The 12,734-nt window shown below is 36.5% G+C and overlaps 1 protein-coding gene across 2 annotated transcripts in view; it reads right to left on the reverse strand.

The window, feature by feature from the left end:
* Nucleotides 1–986: 986 nt before the first annotated feature.
* The window catches only part of CCDC80 (coiled-coil domain containing 80), a 40,712-nt gene continuing 28,964 nt past the window's right edge, over nucleotides 987–12,734 (reverse strand). For both annotated transcript variants that reach the window (XM_074214509.1, XM_074214510.1), the window contains exons 6-8: nucleotides 7,301–7,404; nucleotides 5,530–5,610; nucleotides 987–4,720 (exon numbers count right to left, since the gene is read on the reverse strand). In XM_074214509.1, coding sequence (XP_074070610.1) covers nucleotides 4,374–4,720; nucleotides 5,530–5,610; nucleotides 7,301–7,404 — 532 coding nt within the window. In that variant the 3' untranslated portion in view covers nucleotides 987–4,373. The remainder of the gene's footprint in view (nucleotides 4,721–5,529; nucleotides 5,611–7,300; nucleotides 7,405–12,734) is intronic.

Genomic DNA, 12,734 nt, shown 5'->3' on the forward strand with positions numbered 1-12,734 from the left:
AATATAATGGTATAATGTAGTATAAAGATGAAGTCATTGGGTGAAAAGGAATGTACTTGGAGAAAGGAAAAGCAGAGGCAGAATGGGCTAAGACATTTCATGTAAAAGAATCAAAAAAAAGCATTTGCAATGGAGTATAAGAGAAGGTAAGGAATGAGTGAGCCTTCATTCTCAGCAGAAATGGCCCAGAGAGAAATAATATACACATTAGGTTATAGAAATAAATCTTACCCTAGAGGAAAAAGGAGAGGAAAGGGATAGGAGAAGGGGGTTGGGGGAAGGGGGGTGTAGGTGATAGAAGAGAGGGAAAATTGTGGGAGAAGGTACTCAGATACAAGTCAAATATACTTATGAGGAAGAACAAGGTGAAAGGAGGGGGAGAGAGAATAGAATAAATGGGAGTGTGGAGGAATAGAATGGAGGGAAATGCAGTTAATAGCAACTGTGGGAAAAAAATATTGAAGCAGCTTCTCTGATGGACTTATAATAAAGAATGCAACCCATCCCAGAGAAAGGGCCGATGGTATCTGAACATAGACTGAAGTATACTTTTTCTTCTCTCACTTCATTTCTCTTGAGGTTTCTCTATCATTTTGAGGGGAGGGGGGGGGGTTTATCTTTACTTTCATAACAATTGCTCTAGTATGTGAAAATAAATCATTAAAACTCAAAAAAAATATCCTTATGTTGAACAAAAATTGTTTAGCAAGTGGCTGGCACCTAGTAAATACTTAATAAATGGTTTTCCCCTTCCTAAACCTATTCTTTATGGTTTCTATTACCTCCAACTTTTCTATACCTTATTATCCTTATCCATAGCCTTTACTACAACTACATTATCCTTTTGGTTCTGATTCTGTCATTGACCTTTTGATCTGGTCACTACTTCAACCCCTCCCTATACTACAACCAAAAGTGTGCTGTAGCTAACTCATACCAGTTCAGAGATTGTCAAATTTTCAGTGTGAGCATTTATATCTCAGAAATGAGCAAACACTACAAATTGGAGCTTGATTTATTGTTTTGCATGTTGTCTTGACTTGATAATGATAGACAAAGTGTTAAAATGCAGATTAAACTTATATGATTAAAGTGTATCTTGCATACTTTTGTTATTGGAGAGCAGTTTGTTAATTAATTCCAACTATTCATGTCAATGCCCATCCTCAAATTTAAGTGATATCTACTATTTCCTTTTGTTTTGTATTCTACAAATATCATTTTATTCCAGCCTTCAGAGAACTCCTACCCTCCATTTCTCTCCTTATTTTTCATCCCTTCCCAGAGTACCTTCAATAATACTGCAAACAGTATTGTTCAGCAATAATCTTGCTTTCCTGAGAAAATTGAGACCATTCATTTAGAGCTCCCTACTCCAAACCTTTCTATAGCTTCACTCATTCTTTCCTTTGTCCAGTCTCAGAAAAATGTTGTGTTGTGCTAGTAGTATTTATCCCATCTCCTCTATCATTTTCCACTCCCTTCTCTAATATGTAGTTACTTCCTTCCAATGATTTCTTACCTCATAGCTACACTAGCTAAAAAAAAAAAAGATACTTTACTTGATACTACCAGCTCCCCAAGATGTTGTCCAAGACCTCTCCTCCTTTTTATTGTCAAAATTCTTAAAAAGAATTTCTTAAATCATTCACTGGCTGCACTATCTTATTACCCACCCATTACTCAACTCTTTGCAATCTGGCTTTCAATACCACTATTCTAGTGAAACTACTTGCTCAGAGATTAGCTGTGATCCTCAAATGGTTCAACCCTCACCCTCTATACTCTGATCTTCTTTGGCTTAAAATCCTGTTGACTAATGCCCCCTTTGTCTCAGAAGCTCTTCATCCTTGGCTTCTGTAATATATTGCTCTCTGGTTCTCTTCCTTCTGGTCAATCACAACCCACCCCACCAGGTTCTTCTCCTCCCCCACATCTCACAAATAATGAGTTGACAATTTTTGTTGATTCCATTTCTCTGACATTTTCACTTTGTCAGTCATATTCCCACTACTTTCCTTCGGAATTTCGTTGCCTCTCACCTGGAGTATTGTAAAATCCTTCTATTCGCTTGGATAACCAGATGTTGATTCTATTTTGAGAGACAATTTATATAAGAATTGAATTAAATCATTCCAAGGGTCCCTTACAACTCAAATGCTGTGATATTCATTTTCCTTTCTTGTGTTTCTACCCTCTCTAATCTTCCCACAGCTGTCAAAATAATCTTCCTACTGCACATCAACCCCTTCTCAAAAACATCGACTTATTACATATATATATATCTGACCTTCCTTCCCAATGTAATTTTGTAAATTCTTCTTTACTCCCTCTGTTTATAACCAAACTATATTGCTATTTCCTAAGTTTTATGTTCCATTTCTAACATCTGTGCATCCACACTAATTGTTCCATCATTTTAGAATGTATTCCTTTCTCCTCTCCCTTTTAGATTGCTTATAAACTCAGATGCCACTTCCTTCATGAATCCTTCCCCAGTTCTCTCAGTTCTTAATCCCTCTTCCTCCTCAAATTTTTAAAAGAATAGTTTATCTTATCTGGCACTTGCCTCTTTTGTTCTGGACTTTTGAATTGCATTTAACCATGTAAATATTATATTAAACTTCCTAAATTTTGTGAGGTATAGGGACTATTTCATTTTTTCTATATCTTTATTCTATAATACTTTTAAACTTTCCTATATTCTTTCTATATTCAGAACTAGTATATTTATATAGAAGAAGTGCTCAATATATATTTGTTGAGTAGAATGAAATATTTTAAGGTCTTAGTTGCTTCTTTTGAAAGAGAGGGTGACAGTACTCAGGAAGAGATCCAAAGTTGATAATTTTTCAAGTTCTCTTTTTTTTTTTTAGATCTAGGGTCTCCATTTGAACTTTTGTTTGCAGTAATACAGAGAGTTGATGGATTTGCTTGAGGTCCTCCACACAGCAGTCATGAGAGTGCTAACAACAAATGCACAATTTGTTTTTAATCTATTCACTATTATTAGCTAATAATAACTCTTCTGGTATTGGTTGTTAGCAATTATAGGAGCAGACCTGAATAGTCAATAGAACTGGGTAAGTTTGTTCAAATAGCCTAATGAGGTCCACAGTGGATATTCAATGGACATCTGTTGAATGAATGAATAAATGAATGAATGAATGATGAATGCATATTTCATTCCATTGTAAAGTGGATGAGAGAAAAAAAAGAAAACCTACCTTCTGAGAAATGATTTCACTTTCCTCCCACATTTTTATTTCACCATGATATAAATAGTTCACATTTGCCACACAAGAGAAATGAAGGCAATCGTGGAGATTATGTGTCTCTATTCTTCTAAAATAGCATACTATATTAATAGTGTGTCCAATGAAGTAAATAAATATGGATGTTGACTATGACATGAAGGGTCTAGTCTTCCCATAGCTAAAGCTGTTCCACCTTGGCTAGATAAATGGCAGTATGCCCTTTATTAAGTTTGGGAGACAAATTTTGGAATTCTTTGTCTCCTTTCTCTTCCCTGTCCAAGTTTTGTGCATCCCAAAGCCCTCTGATACACCTCTGAATGGACAACAGGAAACAGGGAGGCCTAAGAAACAGTGGTCATGAGTACTGAACCATGGAATGGAGACTCCAAGGAAATAAGCCCAACCTCACAAGGGAGTCAGTGTCCACCAGAGCCATTTTGTGGCCAAGCTCACAAAGCATCACCATTCTCTTTGATTAAAGATTTTTTATCAAATTGCTATAATCCCTCTTTCATTGTCATATTTTATGAATCAATCTCAAAATATGAAGCTTGACTAATTTAAGCAAAGTTTCTTTTTTAACAGACATTTAAAAATGTGTTTGGAATCAAACTGCAATCCCATTCATTCACCTTTCTTAAAAAAATCTGAGCTATGATCTTTTACTCATCTTCTCCAACATTATACAGAATTCTCATTTTCCAATAAATACTTTTGAAAAAATAAAAAAGCATCAGAATGCTTATTTTACAGTCTTCTCTCTACCACAAAATGTCCATCTTTGAAGGAAATAAAAGCAAATCATCTTGGATTTTAGTACAATTACTGAGTAACAGATGCTCTCCAGCTTAAAAAAAAAGACAAAAAAAGAAGTCTTTGTTACTTTAAAGCTCTGGAGTTACTATTTCAGAACTATTTCACTTTTAAAGACTTATGTACTTTGGGGAAGGCAAAAGTCTGCTATTTATTTAGTCTTGGATGAACACTGTAAGAAAAACGCAGAGTAGTTTAAGCTGTTTGAAGTAATTTCTTTACATAGCTGGCTATATGTGGCTTTAACAGCTGCAGGGGTTATTGCTTGGGAAATGAAGGGAGGCAAAGGTTACATAGCTCTTCTCAGTAAGGGTATCCATGGTGGTAACCCTCATGATGACGATAATCATCCTGGTAGCCATCCTGGTATCCTTGGTGATAGCTATGATAACCATAGCCAGCATACTCATCTTCAGGGCACCTCATGCCCAGTGACTGCTGAATGGCCATTTCTTGTCTCCTGAGTTGCATAGAATCAATTAAGTCATATACGATCACCATGGACCACATTGGAGAAGGATACCAGGACTTGACATTTCCATCTTTACCAACTAGAAGCATGGAGAAGTACTCAGGACTAACTTGAAAATAGTTCCGTATATCTTTCACCAAATGGGCAGGCAAATCTTCTCGTTCAACCACAGAGCTTCCTAGAATTGGATTGAAATAGAAATCATCAATGAATTGTGGTTTTTGTAGTTCAGGAAAAAACAATATGGCAGGATCAAGTAGGGGACCCAATTCTCCTTCCTTTTGGCATAAGCCAAGGTTGTAAGGTAGGAATTTTGCCATAAGACACATCAGAATTAGTTATAGATCATATAAAAATGTAACAAAATGGCAGGGAGAGAGGAAGGCATGAGTTACAACTGGGATTATGTGTCCTCAAAGAAAACAATGCCCCCAAATGCTTTAGTGTAGTTATCATCTTGGCCCAAGTTCTTAAGAGAAATTTGCTTCTTGCTTCTAGTAGTTTATCTTGCATACTGTTTTATAATACCATTAGTAATGAACTTTGGTACACATTATGTCTCTTTCATAGGAATCTTAGAAAAGGTAGAATCAAACTATTAATTTTAACTCCAGTCAAATTCATTTCTTTTAATCTGGTCATTAACAAAGACTATATTGTCCATGTTCCTGAACTTGTTTCCCATCAGAGTAGCAACTCATTTCTTGGCAATCAGAGTCATTCTTTCAACTGATGCCTTTATAGCCAAGAGACATTTTTCATCAGCAAATGTGAGTGTGAGAGCAAAGAATACTCAACATTAGACCTAGTGAAACCAAATTAATTAATGGAGGAAATAGATACTGTTAACTAATTTTCCTAGTGGTATTTTGAATGGATGATATTAATTTTCCAGCACTGTTTTAGTCTCAAAAATATACTTTATGTGTATATGAATACATAGTCACACTAATTTTATTAATAGTCAGTTACTTAAAAATATATTACCATTGATTGGGAATAATTCCAAAACTCCACCAATGTCTTCACCAAGGCCTAACAATTTCAAAATGGTTATGTGACGCAGACCTGGAAGAAAAATGAAAGTCATAGTTAATTTATAACAATCTACTTCAAATAGGAACCATCTACATTGCAACTAAGCATTTAAGATATCTTTCTGGAGCTAACACATATAATTAAAAAGAAAATGAGGTGAACAATTAATTTATACATCAGGCTTCAGGATTTTTTAAATGCTAAAATGGGAAAAATACTAAAAGCCATATCTTGTGGCTCTTTGAATTTATATCAGTGTTTGAGGAAGGTTAAACTATTTTTTGTGGATTGAAATAGAAAAACTTGGTCTTAAACCATGCTTTGCATTCTCTGGAATGATGAAACAAGACACGAAGCAGTTCATTAAAATGTCAGAGATTCTTGGGGCTTATGGGTACTTGGAAGGAAGTTGAGCCAGAAGTTGCAATGGCTTCCCTTGGTAGCTTTTCCTCAATAACTTCCAGAGGAAGGACTGGGAGGTCAGAGACCTAACTTGTTTCCTTTGATAGAAAGCCCATTCTAAGAATCCACCAAAAAACCAGCATCACAAGTATGACCTTGGGGTTTAGGAAATTGTTTTAAGAATTCCAAAGTGAAAGCCTTGGGAAAAGCATAGCTTAATTTCATATATCCAACTGAATTTCAGTAAAGTGGGGGTCATGCCTTAGTAAACTTGTTGGGATCCCTTTAAAGATAAAGATGATGAAAAAGTATGATAGATAGAAAACAGAAAGGACAAGGGCTTGTCCTGGATCAGTACTGAGATGTCATGAAGATTTTGACAAAGTCTCAAGTCAGGTAATAATTTGGAGTTAACTAATAATATGTCAGTTCTGTAGCTTGGGGGATGATGGGGAGGGGTCCTTTTGGTAGGCAAGGTTACTTCCCACCCAAATGCCAGACATATTTATCTTGTGAATCACATTTTCATATACAGGTCTGTGAAATCAATAAAATAAATATAAGCCAGGTTAGCCTTTCATCATCTCCCTCCTTCCTTCCTTACTTCCTTCCTTCCTTCCTTCCTTCCTTCCTTCCTTTCTCTTTCTCTTTCTTTCTTTCTTTCTTTCTTTCTTTCTTTCTTTCTTTCTTTCTTTCTTTCTTTCTCTCTCTCTCTCTTTTCTTCTTCTTCTTCCTCTTCTTCTTTCTTCTTCTCCTCCTTCCCCTTCTCCTCCTCCTCCTTTTCTTCTTCTTGTTCTTGTTCTTGTTTTTCTTGTTCTTCTTATTCTCCTCCTCCTCCTCCTCCTCCTCCTCCTCCTCCTCCTTCTCATTTTCCTTATGGAAATGATTTTAATCCATAAGATAAACATTTGTGTGTATGTCACAGCTAAAAATTAAATAGTTCTCGGGAATTTATTATTTGGATCAAGGGGATTGTCTATGCCTTCACTTGGCATGGTGGATGTTGGACTTAGGATCAGGAAGATGGGTTCAAATTATATCTCTGACACTTAAAAGTTGGACCAACTATGGGCAAGTAAATAAACCTCTCTGAGCTTCAGTTTCTTCAGCTGTGATAAAGAAATATTCACATATGTATATGTGTGTGTATGTATATGTATATGTATAATATTATATTGCACAGCACCTACTCCTCAAGGTTTCAGTTAGGTTCAAATGAGACAATATGTTAAAAAAGGATTTTGTAAGCTTTAAAGCATTCTATTTTTATTGTTTTAGGAGAAGAGTCTGCAGTAGTAGCAATGGTCCGACTTCTTACCAAAATTGCAAGCTTGTCCACTGAGAGCAGAGAGCTGCTGTGAATATGCCCAGTCTTCATCATTAGGAGCAGAAATCACAAGTAAACGCCGCCTCCAACGGAATCTGAAAAGTAAGCAAATAAGTATTACATTTTGCAGCAGCCAGAACTGGCTGCCTTCCCCCTTCAAAAGATACCTCTCAAGGGCCCCTAGGTGGTTCAGTGGATAGAGCATCAGCCCTGGAGTCAGGGGTACCTGATTTCAAATCTGACTTCAGACATTTAATAATTACCTAGCTGTGTGGCCTTGAGCAAGCCACTTAACCCCATTGCCTTGCCAAAAAAAAAAAAACAAACAAACTAAAAAAAGATACCTATCACTATTGCACAGAAAACCATTTGGAACTGAGATTTCATAGAATCTGAAACAATGATTTTTTTCCAATCCTATTTCAAATTCTAGGCTAGATAAATTCTATTTAAACTTTGACAAAAGAGGGTGCCTTATCAATGTCCTTTCTGATAGGCTCCCCAGACCTAGTCATCCAGTTTCATTCTTTACATTATAAGTGCCATATCCATTCTACCTTTTCACAAAGATTCATTACTTCTTCCTAGACTTCTCAATCCCACTTCCTAGCCTAGATTCAATGTACCTTTTTGAAACTACCAGTACTCTTCTCAACAAACTCATTCCATTCTTGAACTTTTCAAGCAATATTTTATTAACATCTCCATTTTAACTGAAACTCAGCTCTCACTCAAGGACATGCATATCTCTGAAAATTTTCTCCAAAGGAAACCACTCCTATTGTTCCTATGATTCACAGGACTAGAAGGATAAGACAACATATTGTTCCTATTGGCTTCTTCTACTGCCATCTCTCAGAATCTTTTCCTTTTTGAAGTCTGTCCACTTATTTTATACCTCTCTTTACCTCAACCTTGCTTCCATTATCTACTAAAGTTCAATTTGCTCTTCTGTTTGCTTTCTCAACAATTTTTAATCCCCTCTTCACTGTCTTCATTTGTCAATATCTATATGCAAAGGTTCTTAAACTGGTATCCATGGACATCTTTTAAAAATTGAAAATTGAATTTCAATATAATTGATGTCTTTGATAAATCTATGTATTTTACTTTGTGCATTTAAAAACATTATTCTGAGAAGATTCTAAGAGCTGAACTATAGAACTAAGGGAGTGTGATACACTAAAGGTTAAGAAAGCCTAACTTGTAGGAATTTCAATATTTATATCAACAGCCTGTTTAACAACAAGACCATACAATTCCTCCTCTCTGTTGATCTTGTTAAAGTAGTTTCAACCACATATTACCACTTCCACTTAATATTTGACTAGATGATAACCATAACCTTTCATCCTTCTCCCAGTCTTTTGCTCATATCAAGCCTACTCTTTATCCTCTGGTTTCTTTGCCCATCCCAGTTGTGTTAGGTTGATCATCTATTCCACCTGAACTTCATTTGCCTCTGTATGCATTAATATTTTAGTACTTCAGTAACTTACAAGCCTAGAATTCCCTACATCTCAATCAATCACCATTGTAAACTTGTGTATTTTCATACCTGGAAACCCCCTCCATCTGATTCCTTTAAAATTGATTCAGGACTCATGCTTTACTAAAGAAAGTGACAAAATTGAGTTTATTTATTCCATTATGATTTTATCAGACATAAACTCAACTAGACCATAGTGCTGGGTTATGTGATGTCATTAGAGTAACAAGACTTTGAGTCAAGATGACCTTTGTCCAAATCCTCCCTCAGACTATTTACTAGATATATGAACAAGACCTTTATCTTCTCTTGGACTCAGAGCTCTCTTCTATAAAATAAGGAAATTTAATTCAATGATGTTCCAGCTCTAAATCTATGTTCTGAGTTGTCTGATAACTTTTATCATCATCTTGAAATTTTCCATAATGAGTGTTCCAAACCTTTTCTTTTCTCCTCTCACTCCCAACTCTACTCTTTTTTTCTACATTTACTCCTGCTTCACTGAGAAAACTATCTGTTCTGTTCCCCCAAACTTCCAGCAACATCAAATGCTCTCCTGTTTCCCCTGAGTAAAGGAAGAAATATCTGTATGAGAATTCTTTCCCAATCCTCCTTAATGTCCCTTCAGTTCATTATCTTTAATTTATTCTGCATATCTCTTGTTTATATGAAGTTTGTTGTTTTCCCCACAAAATTGTGAGCTCCTTGAAAGCATGGACTATTTGTCTCATTGTTTCTTCAGTGCTTAACACAGTACCTGGCCCACAGTAGATGTTTAATAAGTTTTTATTGAATGGTTGAGAGGTGCTTAATAAATGCATGTTGATTATCTCTTCGCTAAGGCTAATAAATCTACCTGCATCTTTTATCTCATTGTTTCCTGTCTTCTCCAGGAAAATGCTTCTGCAGTCATCCACTTTCTTTAATGCATCTTCAGTCTCTCCTTCACCATTAACTTGCTTTTCATCTGTTAAAATATGCCCAGATTTTCTCACTCAATAATAAGTTTTTCCTGAACTGTTCTAACCCATCCAATTATTCTTCTATCTCTTTTCCTTCATTGATAAACTTCTTGAAAAAGTTTTTTATATCTAATGCCTCCATACTGCTCCAGCCCAAACTTTACCAACAACACTAGTTTCTTAAAGATCACCATGGACCTCCCAACCAACAATGATTTTGATTCACTTCTCATATTTCTTGATTTGTCTTCAACTTTTGACACTGTTGTCTACTCCTATTCGATACTTTCTTCCTGGTCACCATATTCTCCTCATTGACTTCTATCTCCAAATGCTCTTTTTCTCTCTCTTGCTATTTCCTTACATTTTCTCCAAACTCTTAATGTAGTTTTCCACCAAGGGTCTCTCCTTGACTTTTTCTTCACTGCCTACTTTCTCTCCCTTGAGGGTCTCATTTACTTTCCTGGGCTCAATCACCACTTATATATAGACTGCCAAATTGATATCTCTTCATCTCTTCTAAGTTCCATGCTTGTGCCTCTCACTGCTTCCATGGTATCTCTACCATGTCATACTATTATTACCTTCAATCCAACATGTCCAAAGCTGCATTGTGTCTTTTCTTCCTAATCTTGCTTTCTTTCTGTGGCATCCCATCTTCCAATTATTAAGAAAAGAAAAAAATGTTTATTATCTTTGACTCTTCCCTCTTATTTACCATTGATTTCCAATCAATTACTAAATGCTCTTCTCCACATCCTTTACAATTTGTCTTGCATTCATCTCTTCACTTCTTTCTTCCTTCTTTCTTTTCTTTCTTTCTTCCAGGTAATCAAGGTAATCCGCCCAGGATCACAGAGCTAAGAAGTGCCTGAGGCCTTATTGGAACTCAAATCCTCCTGACTCCAGGACCAGTTCACTAACACCTAGCTGCCCCCATCTCTTCATTGTTTCTTACTGCCATCACAGATGAGTGAGTTTCCATAAACCAGAAGATGATAGATGCTGACTTGGAAGCTGGGATCATATCCACTGAATACAGTTTGTACTCTGCCCATTACAGTCTCCCAAGTCAAAAGGACATTTATTTAGACTTTAAATGATAATAATGTATTCAAAGGAGAAGTAAAATCAAGGTACATTTTGAGGATGCTTGGGATATATTTATTGGGAAAAATATGCTTTGCCTTGTAACTAATGGAATGGAAAAACTATAATGGGGAAAGTTTGATCTAAGTGTTTTTTTTAAAGGACAGTAGCTTTCATACTTATTTCCTTCTCTGTCATTAAGTTCCACTGTCTTGAGACCAAAAGGAAGAATATGCAACCCAGAAAAAAATGGCCTCAAGGGTTGGTGGGGATAAGGGTGTGAGGAGAAGTGTTGCAAAGGTTTGAATAACTGCAAAAAACACAATAGCTGGATGAAATATTAATTAAAATGGAAGACCCCCTAGTAAGCCTCTAATGAGAACCATGGCCATTAAATTAGAGTGATTTGTCTTTCTTGTTATTCTTAAGAGGAAAAGAAAACAAAAAAACAAGTTTAGAATGGGGGGGGCAGGAAAGTGTATGATCAGGTGGAGGGAGAGCAGGGTAAGAGGGTGGAATACCAGGACTGTCAGGGATTCCTGGTGACTATTGTCAGGGCCACACCCCTCCATTCTCTACATTCTTCTGCTATTCTAGGAGTTATGCCAGGCTGGCACTGACCCATCTAACCCAGACCCAGACCCATCCAGGCTCCCAGACCTCACACAGAACTGTGAAGTCTTGCCCTCATGGAGTTATTTTGGGTGATATATATTTTTGTATATTTTCCTAACTATGCCATTGAATGAAGTTTGAACTTCTGTGGTATGTAATTCAAGACCCACTGTCTCAGACATAATGAACAGCAGGTTATTTCTTTGTTAAGCAATACTTCTTTCTCCACAGTGGGTACACCAAGAGCTGCCTAGTTCCCTCCATGGGGCTGGTGCTCCGGATTGTGAATCTCACTCCACTGTCTTATTTTGGATTGAGTGGTTTCCCTCTCAGTGTGGCTGCTCTGTAAATGAAAAGCTCCAATTTGTACCTGTATTTACATATCTTATTGGCATTTCCAAATCGGTAGATGTTTGATACCATTCTTTGTGGTTTCATTCTCAAGGAGAGATAATTATGGGCACAAAATATATAGGAACTAGACTAAACTAGCTCCAGTGTCTGCTAATCTCAAAGAATATATAATCTCACCAATATCTCAGCAAATTTGGGGGATAAGTTCCATTTGAGGAAGAAACCAGATTTATTCTATTATTTTCTGCATCCTACTTTCCTGAAGTTTTACTTTCAGAGGTTTTTATGTGCATGCATGAAAACATGAATCCCATTTATTCATTCCTTTTAGCTAGAGTCCTTGGTTTGATGATGTTTTTTGTTCTTTGTTCTTGAAGAAGACATGCATGTGAATTGGATATGAGTCAGGGTGTGCTGTGCTACACCACCAGCCTCACTTTCTCTTTCCGAGTCATCTGAATCCAGTGGCCAAATATGGATCATTACGACTGGAGATATGACCCTGGATGTCAGACAATCAGGGTTAAGTGACTTGCCCAAGGTCAAAACATCAGTAAATCTGCAGTATTTGAACTCCGATCCTCCTGACTTCAACACCACTGTGTCATCTAACTGCTTCAAGAAATATCTTGTTCAATGTTAACATATAAATCTATCCAATAGATTTTTGTAAATTGAGAATATACTTTTAAAACTGAATGACTCAGGGCAGCTAGGTGGTACAGTGGATTAGAGCACTGGCTCTGGAGTCAGGAGTACCTGAGTTCAAATCTGGGCCTCAGACACTTAATAATTACCTAGCTGTGTGGCCTTGGGCAAGCCACTTAGCCCCATTGCCTTGCAAAAAAAAAACAAAAGCAAAAAGAAAACTGAATGACTCTAAAGATACATGCATTCCCATGAAGAAGATGGCATT

This window comes from Macrotis lagotis, chromosome 1 (assembly GCF_037893015.1).
Source record: "Macrotis lagotis isolate mMagLag1 chromosome 1, bilby.v1.9.chrom.fasta, whole genome shotgun sequence".
In the NCBI taxonomy this organism is placed as follows: Eukaryota; Metazoa; Chordata; class Mammalia; order Peramelemorphia; family Peramelidae; genus Macrotis; species Macrotis lagotis.